The 11792-nt window shown below is 33.4% G+C and overlaps 1 protein-coding gene across 1 annotated transcript; it reads right to left on the bottom strand.

Moving 5' to 3' along the window:
* Positions 1-4275: 4275 nt before the first annotated feature.
* Positions 4276-6457, bottom strand: LOC113771096 (receptor-like protein EIX1). The gene is made up of 2 exons (XM_027315717.1): positions 4660-6457; positions 4276-4526 (listed from the first exon to the last, which is right to left on the bottom strand). Exons 1-2 carry the CDS (start codon positions 6455-6457, stop codon positions 4276-4278), a joined length of 2049 nt encoding a protein of 682 aa, XP_027171518.1.
* Positions 6458-11792: the final 5335 nt, after the last annotated feature.

The following is an 11792-nucleotide window of genomic DNA, read 5'->3' as shown; positions in this document are numbered from 1 at the left end:
AGGGCACACCATTACTGCCACATGGGACATGGTTGGATTTTCTTGGTTGGATGATTGTTTTCTTTCCAAATAAGACAGCCCTCAATAGTCACTCTTTCTGTTCTATTGTACATTGCCACTCGTGTAATACAACATCTGTTCTGTGAATGGCATGGAAGGTTATATTTTCAACTTGATAAAATTTGTTGTTCCAAATTTGAGTCATTTCTCTCTTTTTTATTCTTAATGGTTTTAGGGGAAACTTATTGTTTTATCTGCTATTTATGTGGTAAAGTAAAGTTACCAAGGCACCAAACTTAAGTGACAAAGTTTGCAAAATGATCAACAAAAGGTCACAAGAACATACTTTGTTCCATTCCAAAAGTCTAGGATGACAATCATTCTGATAAAGCTAACTAAAATTTTCCCTGTAACTACAAATTTGCCCCAACACAAAGGACGTTTGCCTAACAATAAGTATTCAAACCTGGATTTTTCATCTTGAAATGAATTCTTCACCCTCTTCAAGATTAGGAGAAACTAGTCCAGTAAGAAACGGTAGATAACTCACAGCAAAAGCTAATTACAGGAAGCTTTTTGGAATTATACATACAAATGTATATTATACGAATACTACGAGTATTTACTAACTAGGTTCTAATCCATCATACATTTCCAAGACAATTGGCAATGGCCAGAAAATAATTGCTTTGAAAGAAAAAGACAATGGATAAGGTATATTAGTTGAATTAATCAATTTCTATGTCTCTTCATAAAAAAAATTATATTAATCGTGTCGCACTGCTGTTTATCTAATTATTTTAGATCAGCAAGTTACTCCAGGTAAACAATTGAGAGGACCAGCATCTGAGATCAAACAAGGAACCAAATCTCCTGAAGCCACAGAAAATAATTGAGATCCAGAATACAGAGGAGAGTTGCTTCCTGCTCCGGATTGAACAAAATAAGCCTCATTAAGGAACACATCATTCGAGCTTCTCCAATTCCAATTATTCCATACTTCCGGACCATCCATAGTATCTCTCTTAGTAACCTACCAAAAACAAAAAAAAAAGGATAATTTTCTTTCCTGTTTTTGGTAGATATATATTCTGGCATACAAAATTATGATATTATGAGGTAAAAGATTATTCAGAAAAAAATTTGGAACAATGATGTCGCACTTTTTGTATTATGATATAGGTAGAAAGAAAACGAAAAAGGTGATTGGAAATTGCTTTTATATGCAAAAAATAAAGAAAAACATTTTTTTTTCCTAAAATGGCAATTCGAACAAAGCATGAGCAAATCATATGCATAATCTTGCATTAATAATTCGCTTTCCGTTCATGGTAGCTATCTACTGTGGCAAAAGATTATTCAGAAATTTTTTTTGAGAATAATACCGTACATGAGAAAATAACATGGTTAGAAACAACATATGGCTGAAGACTTTCATGCATGATTATTGAACTCATTCTTGGAGACTTTCATGCATTAATATTGCTGAACACTTGAATATAGTGGAATGTTTTATTTTTCAGCCTTAACAAATATTTGATGCATTTTTGACGCAGATAGATATCCTACTTAATTTTGTTCAGATCCTTCATTTTGTTATGATGTTAACTACTTTTGCTTAATTTATTATTATTATTTATTGGTTTATCTTATCATTTCATTTTCTCGTAGTTTGCTAACTTGCTCATTTTTCAGCATTACCAATTTATGATAAATTTTAGCCTCCTTTCCTACTTTTCCAAAATGAAAATTTAAATATACACACAAAAAAAATGCTAGAGGTTCAAAGATTTTAGATGAAGTTTTTATGTTAACTTTCATAGTACTTAGTTCAAATTTTTATATTCCTATTGTTCAATTATTAAATAGTATGTAATTTTGTGATATAGAGTACAGATGGAAAAAAATTGGTAATTATGTTTATTGAGCATTATAAGTAAATATTTAAAACTAATAATGGGTGCCAAGGGTGGTATAAATTGATAATTTAGTTTGCAAAAATGAATTTAAATGAGTTTACAAAAAGTTAAAATAAAGGTATTTGAATTATTCAACTCATTTTTTGATTTATCCATTTATATCCATCTAATTAAATGGGTATAAATGAGTCGGGAAGTCGGGAAAAATGAGTTGACTAATTTATACCCATTATCCATTTCAACCCGTCCAAATCACCCATTTTGACATCTCTACTTACGATGAGTTTGCTCCAACACTAAAGGCAATCTTCTACAGGATGTAATAAAACTATCCTCTTGATTTCTCAAAACAAAGTGTAAAACCCGTACTTCAATTCTGATTGAATCCTCGTTACAAATGTTAAAAGAGGTGTTTGAAGAGTTATTTTTGTGTTTTAGACAGTGGATTATGGTAGTTACAAGTACCCGAGTTGGGATGGCCGAACATTTGAGTCCAAACGGGCGATAGTGTCTAGAGAACTACGTTAAATCTTGACACAGTTCGGACTTCAAAACATTTAGTTTGGGCCACGAACATCCACTTTGACAGATTTGCATAGTTTTTGCAAACAACTCAATAATCCCCCACTAATTTGCAAAACTTATGCATTCTAATCCATGGAGTCTCCAATGGTACAACTTTAACCGAAGAATCTTAAGCATAATTAGAAGTATCTCTTGATTTAAACTTCCAACTAGTGTAGGCGATTTAAATTTTGAATTGAGTTGGTTGTTGGCATTCTTAAATTAAACTATAACTCTTATATGTCAAAAACAAAAACACAACACAATTAATGATTGTCTTCTTTTCTGAAGAGGTTAATATGAGCTTTAATTAGAGCTATTTTAGCCACATGCTAATCCTAATTGATCACAATCATCTACAAAAGTATACTCAAACTCTTGTTGACATGGCATCACTTCAATATTTATATAGGTGAAATTGTACTTGTAGATTTCTATGTTTATGTCCAGCAGTCCAACTCAAGGGGATACTTGTAATATCGTGGTTGGCAATTATGATTGTGACCTAAAATGCTGCACCAATTTTTCTCAAAAAGTCACTATTTTGGTTCCCAAACAGCCACAGGATGCTATCCACTAAATCTGAGGTATGAGAGGTAAAAACTACTGAGTTTGTTTGGACAAAGAGAATTTGGAAAAAAAAAATTTTGCCTCACAAATCCCAATCACCTTTTTATCTTTCCAACTACTTTTTTTATCTCACATACATCACATCACAAAAAGTGTTACAGTAAATATCTCAAATAAATCATCCAAATAAACTCTTATCCAAACAAACTCAGTCTTTTTAAGATAGAATCATCATCAAGCTGGGTTGAGAATATACCACAACCAAAGCATGATAATCTAAAAATTGCCGATTAAACCTCCATTCTGTTCTCAATATGCTCAGAAGGGGAGGATTTTGATAGATTTTGAATTGTAAAACACATTAAGGTTTTATTTGTCTCCATCATGAATATGGTGTGCTTTTGAGTTCGGACAAATTACGTTCAGGATATAAAAACAAAATCTAAAAAAAATTAGACAACAAAATTTATGTTTTCTTATCTGTAGATCAACAAACACAGAAGTTAATAATCCTTGTAGAATATTTTTTATTAAATAGTTATGCCATTCTATTTAATCATATTTTCAAGAGTTGAACTAAAAGAAAATTTTTATTATTGTTACTGTCATGATTTTTTTGTATTTAATTACAATTTTCTAACTTCAAAAAATGTTTGCATGATCATATCAGTTGTACAAGTTAGTTCATGGTTGAGAAATCAATTTTTTTTTTGTCTTATAGTATGAAAACCAGAATTGTCAACAATTTTTGATGGTTAATAACTGGTTAATGGTATCTCGATTAAAAAATGTTTGTTCTCGATGCAAAATATCTATTGCATGCTTACACTGCATTGGAACTGATATAAGGGTTCACTTTTTGGTTGGTAGACGAGAATATCTCAAGATCGTGTTAAGAATAAAAAATGGTACCAAGTGTGAAACTTCCTATCGGAGATTTGAGATTGCAAAAATGACTTAAAATTTGTATCGAACCACAAAATTCTCTATCAAAGATTTGGGATTGCAACATGACCAAATAAATACGCATATAACTGCAATTACATCCACCAGAAGTGCACAAAACCACTCCTGATGTCCGTCTTACCCATAGGATCAAACATCTAATTGCTTCGCAAATCTCTTGTATAGTTCCAAATCCTTGTGAAAGAATGGTCTCATAGCCAAGCCAGACACCAATATTATTGACTAGGAACGTATGTCAAGCAAATTTCTTTATGATTTACAAAGTCGAAGTTATCGAACCAGTGAGGCTGTTTCTGCCCAAGTCCAAATGAGACAGATATTCCAAAGAAAACAATGACCTTGGAATGCTTCCAATGAAGTTATTGCTCTTCAAACTGATGTATGTTATGTTTGGGTAATTCATCCAACAATCAGGAATTTCTCCTGATAAAGAATTCTTTTTAAGATCCAGAACTGTAAGACCTGGCTTTCCATTCTTCACTTCACACAAAAAGTGAGAAATACCTCCTGAAAACAAATAGTTCGAAAGGTTTAATTGTGTCAGACAATGAGAAATTGATTGTGCTAGCCGGCCATTGAATCTATTTGACTAAGTATATATATAATCTTTTGACAATTTCAAAGATACTTGAATTCTTACCATGAAGTTGATTGTGAGAAAGAGACACGACTCCTGTTGCTGAGTTGAATAACCAAGAGGGGATAGTATCTGAAATTCTTGTGGAGGACAAGTTCAAATACTGAAGGTTTTTTTGTGATTGGAGCCATATAGGAAATTGAAGACCGAGATTCCAAGAACCTAATCCAAGTCTTTCAAATTGGGCACGAGGAATCCAACTTGCATTCGCTTTTAAGGTCAAGGAGTTTCCAGATGCATCAAAATACTTTAAACTTGTCAGATTGTCAAGTAAAATCCCACTCACCATGCCTTCCATCAAATTATTGTAAATAAGAAGCGTTTCAAGTTTGGAAAGCTGCCCAAGACTTTCAGGAAGAGTTCCAGTGAGTTTGTTTTTAGATATATCAATGTACTCCAGGGATGACAGTTTTCCTAGATTAGATGGAATTGAACCAGAGAGAGCATTGCCTCGGAGTCCTAGTAATTCTAGACTTGTGCAATTGTATAACAACTTGGACATAGTAAGACTATTATCAGTTAATCTAAGGTGTTTTAGCTTGGTACAGTTGCCAATAGTGCTCGGAATTGGTCCACTCAAGTGATTACCACCTGCATCGACTGTAACCAAGTCCTTCAATGTGAATAGTTCACTTGGCAAAGAGGAGCTAAGATTGTTATGAGATAGATCAAGATTTTGAAGGTTGGAAATGTTGGCAATAGAGCCTGGGATATAACCTTGAAACTGATTGGAGCGAAGATCAAGTGAAACTAGGGAACTTAAAGTGAATAATACGTTTGGGAGAATGGTAGTGAATTGATTCTCTGATAGATTCAAAGATACAAGGGAACTCCAATTCCGAATTCCATCCAAGGAACCTTCGAATTGATTTCCTTGAAGGTTGAGAGAGATGAGATTGTTACGATGAATAAGTTCATCTGGCAGTGAACCGTCCAAATGGTTTGAAGAAAGATCCAAGTAGTTGAGAGATGTCATGTTCCAAGGACCTCTGGGCAATGGGCCTAGAAGCAAGTTCTTACTTAAATCAAGAGAAGCAAGGGAAGGAAGATCAAAAATCCATCTAGGTATGACATGTCTGAAATCATTTCCAGAAAGATCTAAGACAGTAAGCGAAGAAAAGTTGCTGTGGATGAGTTGAGAAATTTGAAACAAGTGACAAGAGGACAAGCGTACCTCTACCAAAGAAGGGATCATGTTAATCACCGCTAGCCAATTAGAAGCTGGACTAAGGTCCACGTGACTCAGGTCTAAGTGCTTCAGATTTGAGAGGCCAGCCAACCATTGCAGGTTGTCAGACTGGAGAGGAGACCAAAATTCTCCAGCGACACTTAAAGTTCGTAAACTTGACAGGTTTCCAAGCTGATAGGGAACCATTCCTTGAAATCTAGCTTGAGATAAATTTAGATACCTTAAACTTTTGAGAGACCCTAAAAATGTTGGAATCTGAAGTCCGCTGAAATCATTTAGACTCAAATCAAGGTGGCGCAATTGGGTCAAATTGAGCAAAGAGTGATTGATATTACCACTTAATGCCAATTCAAGATCGTCAACAGGATTTTGAAGGCGAAGTTGAATCACATGGCCACTTTTGTTGCTGCAAATAACTGCTTGCCATTGGCAGCAATCAACATTGTCATTCCAAGATGAGAGCTGACCAGAAGGATCTATCAAACTTTTCTTGAAGTCTAAAAGAGCTTGTTTCTCACTTGTGATGCAAGTTGCATCAGTATTTATGCTGGGAAAACAAAGTAAAATTGCTGCGATGAGTAAGAACTCAGAGAAAAGCCTTAATCCACCCATAATCATATGAATGTTGGAAGAAATACACTGCATTTTGCATATGTTGCAAGTAGATATATAGAGCTGGCAGTGCTGCTCAAACTATTGAAGCCTCTAGAGACTTTGACTTGGCATTCAACATCAGGCTTGGAAAGAATAAGTCACTTCTGCTATATTACATTCACGCCTGCAGTCTTGTTTCTTAGTTCAGATTTGAGGTTACTTTCTAATAGGTATAGACTTTTAAGTAGAATTCAGTAATGTAGATTGGAATTTAATTAGAATGGGATTTATTCATTTTTGGCTTGATTAATGAAGAAAGTAAACTCATGCGACTTCTAAATAAAACGTAGTTATGAATGATAATACTGAATTTTGAGGGCACATGTAATCATGATACGTGTTTTGAAACCTGTGCCATAACATCCTATGCATAGAGATGAATAAATATAAGAAATTAACAAAATACTTTTTTACTAGCTTTTTTCAGTCTTGCAATTTCAAAAAAGCTTCATATACAAAATAAATGGTATGCATCTGCATTTTCTGGATAATATTTTCTTACTTTGTCAATTACTTTTGGTGGTTATTGGAAATAAGTAAATTCATTATTGAAACCTTAAAATGAGGGCCCGATTAATTTTGTTATTGTTTTCAAGTTTATGTAGTGATTTATTTGCAAATTAGAATTTATGATGCAAAGATGAATCACTTAATTTATGTTAGGCTCTACAATAGAATCAATGATGCCTATATTCCTTCTCTAATCACATTAATGGCTAATTGAATACCGTATAGAAAGGATCAAGGCCTCAAAGAGTCATGATCAGCACTATAACGGTATTGGTTTGACAATTTTAACATGCGAAAATTTGACAAAATTGATAGTATTGATTTGACTCAGTCATGCATTATTGCATTTATTATCAAATGGTAATGACTTTTACTAATACAAAATTGAAAGTATTGATTTGACTCAGTCATACATTATTGCCACACTTCCGAAGCAAAGAATGCTATCACTAAAGTCTAGAGTGTCAAAATGGGTGATTTGGGCGGGTTTGGATAAGTTGAAATGTATAATAGGTATAAGTGAGTCAATCCATTTATATCCATTTAATTAGATGAGCATAAATGGACAAGTTAAAAAAAGAGTTGGGTAACCCAATTATCCATTTATAACCCATTTATTTTAACTTTTTGTAAACTCATTTAAATTCATTTTTGCAAATTAAATTATCAATTTATACCACCCTTTGCACTATAATTAGTTTTAAATATTTACTTATAATACTCAATAAGCATAATTATCAATTTTTTCCCATCCGTGCTCTATGTCCCAAAATTACATATTATTTAATAATTGAACAATAAGAATATAAAAATTTGAACTAAATACTACGAAAGTTAACACAAAAACTTAATCCAAAAATGTTGAACCCCTAACATTTTTTTCGAGTGTAAATTTAAATTTTCATTTTGAAAAGGTAGGAAAGGAGGTTCAAACTTGTCATAAATTGGTAATGTTGAAAAATGAGCAAGTTAACAAACTCTGAGAAAATAAAATGATAAGATAAAACCGACAAATAATAATAATAAATGCAACAAAAGTAGTTAACATCATGACAAAATCAAGAATCTGAAAAAAAACTAAATAGGATATCTATCTGCGTCAAAAATGGATCAAATATTTGTTAAGCTTGAAAAATAAAACATTCCATTATATACAAGGTTTGAGCAATATTAATGCATAAAAGTCTCCAACAATGAGTTCAATAATCAAACACAAGCCTCAAATTTCTTCTAAATGGGTGGGGGAAGAGAGGACGTTTGGGGAAGACAATTCTAAATTGGTTAATTGAGTTTGGTAGGTTATCCAATTATATCCATTTATTAAATGGGTATTATTGGATAATCCATTTATGCCCATATATAAAAACTTAAGATACCCATATCCAACTATTCATAGGCGAGTATGGATAAATTTGACTAAATGAATTTGTTTGCCACCTATAGTTAATGGATTCACTAGTGTTTTGAAGCTATGATTATTAGATTCCACCTAATGGTTATTATTATATATTTGATCAGAATAGGAAATGACGTTTGCACCCTCTCCTCTTGATATAAATGAAAGAAAATGTCAATATTACTTAAAATGCATATCAAAATTTTAACTTGAAATGAATATCTTTATTGGGAGAAGTTCAGTTCATTATTCTAGTGTTTGGCTCATGTGCCAAAGTGGTCCTAAATGTTTTGATCAAAATAAATTTGGTCCCCAAAATTTCTCCTTTTTTCAAATTTAGGACAGTAGACAATAATTCAATAATTCTTATGGTCAAAATCAATTTAATAATAAATTGATAGGCTGTTGCGATAATGCTATTCAAGCCACCCCGCATAGATTGGGCTGAACACTTGCTGATCGGAATGAGTTCTTCATCTTTTTGGGCTCCACAATATTTGATGGGAACATGAACCCGTCATGGGATTTTTTTTTTTGGGCCAGCTCCAGTCGTAATTATCGAAGAGGGTACTTCGGCCAATCCCATAATTCCCTAATGGGTGGCCACCTGAGGAGTTATCATGGTCTTGACTAGTCACAGGAGGGGAAAGACCCTCCACCCTCACCCTCCTGTGATCGTAGGGGTACCTTTATGAAATAGGTATCCTGGCTCTCCTTTGCGGCTTGCTGGTGAGTGGGATTTTACTTGACAATTTGACAAGTTTAAAGTATTTTGATGCATTTCGAAACTCCTTGACCTTAAAAGCAAGTGCAAGTTGGAATCCTCGTGTCCAATTTAAAAGACTTGGATTAGGTTGTTGGAATCTTGGCCTTCAATTTCCTAGCTCCAATTGCAAAAAAAAAAAAAAAAACTTCAGTATTTGAACTTGACCTCCACAGGAATTTCAAATACTATCCCTCATTGGTTATTCAACTCAGCAACAGGAGTCATATCTCTTTCTCATAATCAACTTCATGGTAAGAGTTCAAATATCTTTGAAATTGTTAAAAGATTATATATATACTATAGTCAATCAGATTCAGTGGCCCACTAGCACAATCAATTTCTCATTGTCTCATACAATTAGACCTTTCGAACTATTTGTTTTCAGGAGATATTTCTCACTTTTTTTGTGAAGTGAAGAATAGAAAACTAGGTCTTACAGTTCTGGATCTTAAAAAGAATTCTATCAAGAGAAATTCCTGATTGTTGGATGAATTACCTAAACATAACATACATCAGTTTGAAGAGCAGTAACTTCATTGGAAGCATTCCAAGGTCATTGTTTTCTTTGGAATATCTGTCTCATTTGGACTTGGGCAGAAACAGCCTCACTGGTTCGATACCTTCGACTTTGTAAATCATAAAGAAATTTGCTTGACATACGTTCCTAGTCAATAATATTGGTGTCTGGCTTGGCTATGAGGCCATTCTTTCACAAGGATTTGGAACCATACAAGAGATTTGCGAAGCAATTTGATGTTTGATCATATGCGTAAGTAAGATGGACATCAGGAGTGGTTTTGTGCACTTCTGGTGGATGTAATTACAGTTATGTGCGTATTTATTTGGTCATGTTGCAATCCCAAATCTTTGATAGAGAATTTTGTGGTTCGATACAAATTTTAAGTCATTTTTGCAATCCCAAATCTCCGATAGGAATTTTCACACTTGGTACCATTTTTTATTCTTAACACGATCTTGAGATATTCTCATCTACCATCCAAAAAGTGAACCCTTATATCAGTTCCAATGCAATGTAAGCAGGCAATAGATATTTTGCATCGTGAACAAACATTTTTAATCGAGAAACCATTAACCAGTTATTAACCATCAAAAGTTGTAGACAATTCTGGTTTTCATACTATAAGACAAAAAAAAAATTGATTTCTCAACCATGAACTAACTTGTACAACCGATATAATCATGCAAACAATTTTTGAAATTAGAAAATTGCAATTAAATACAAAAAATTCATGACCATTACAGTAATAAATTTTTTTTTTTAGTTCAACTCTTGAAAATGATTAAATAGAATGGCATAACTATTTAATAAAAAATATTCTACAAGGATTATTAACCCAAGGATTATTCCATTGCTGGTATGCTATCTAAGCTGAGGCTTCCAACCAAGTTGTTTTGTACCTCGCAAGATCAGCTTCCTGGGAGGATTCGTGCGGCTCTGAGCCTTGATAGTCGAGAGTTTTGCTATGTATGCAGGCAAGTGGACAAAGGGTAGTCTCTCAGTGATTGGGGGGTTTAACGGTTTGTGTATTCGAACTCGTTATAATGTTGCTGGTTCTTAATAAAATTTGGGGCTGGCATCCCCACCCGCAGCGCGGGTCTTGCTTAAAAAAAAAAAAACCCAAGGATTATTAACTTCTGCGTTTGTTGATCTACAGATAAGAAAACATAAATTTTGTTGTCTAATTTTTTTTAGATTTTATTTTTATATCCTGAACGTAATTTGTCGGAACTCAAAAGCACACCATATTCATGATGGAGACAAATAAAACCTTAATGTGTTTTTACAATTTAAAATCTATCAAAATCCTCCCCTTCTGAGCATATTGAGAACGGAATGGAGGTTTAATCGGCAATTTTTAGATTATCATGCTTTGGTTGTGGCATATTCTCAACCCAGCTTGATGATGATTCTGTCTTAAAAAGACAGTAGTTTTTACCTATCATACCTCAGACTTAGTGGATAGCATCCTGTTGCTGTTTGGGAACCTAAATAGTGACTTTTTGAGCAAAATTTGTGCAGCATTTTAGTTCACAATCATAACTGCCAACCACGATATTACAAGTACTCCCATGAGTGGGACTGCTGTTGTTTTTGAAGGACATAAACATAGAACTCTACAAGTACAATTTCACCTATATAAATATTGAAGTGATGTCATTTCAACAAGAGTTTGAGTATACTTTTGTAGATGATTGTGAAATTAGGATTAGCATGTGGCTGAAATAGTTCTAATTAAAGCTCATATTAACCTCTTCAGAAAAGAAGACAATCATTAATTGTGTTGTGTTTTGTTTTTGACATATAAGAGTTATAGCTTAATTTAAGAACGCTAACAACTAACTCCATTCAAAATTTAAATCACCTACACCAGTTGGAAGTTTAGATCAAGAGATACTTCTAATTATGCTTAAGATTCTTCGGTTAAAGTTGTACCATTGAAGATTCTTCGGTTAAGATGCATAAATTTTGCAAATTAGTGGGGGTTTATTGAGTTGTTTGCAAAAACTATGCAAATCTGTCAAAGTGGATGTTTCGTGGCCCAAACTAAATGTTTTGAAGTTCGAACTGTGTCAAGATTTAACGTAGGCGTAGCTCTCTA

Source organism: Coffea eugenioides, chromosome 5 (genome assembly GCF_003713205.1).
Source record: "Coffea eugenioides isolate CCC68of chromosome 5, Ceug_1.0, whole genome shotgun sequence".
NCBI classification, from domain to species: Eukaryota; Viridiplantae; Streptophyta; class Magnoliopsida; order Gentianales; family Rubiaceae; genus Coffea; species Coffea eugenioides.
Note: the sequence above shows the minus strand (reverse complement) of the source record. Positions and strands in the feature narration are given on the sequence as shown.

What these genes read in the sequence shown, in the direction of transcription:
- LOC113771096 (XM_027315717.1), bottom strand. Translation starts at nt 6,457, where the DNA reads ATGGGTGGATTAAGGCTTTTCTCTGAGTTCTTACTCATCGCAGCAATT. An exon ending in TTCTCACAATCAACTTCATG is followed by an intron (nt 4,527 to 4,659) that starts GTAAGAATTCAA and finishes ATTTGTTTTCAG; the next exon opens with GAGGTATTTCTCACTTTTTG.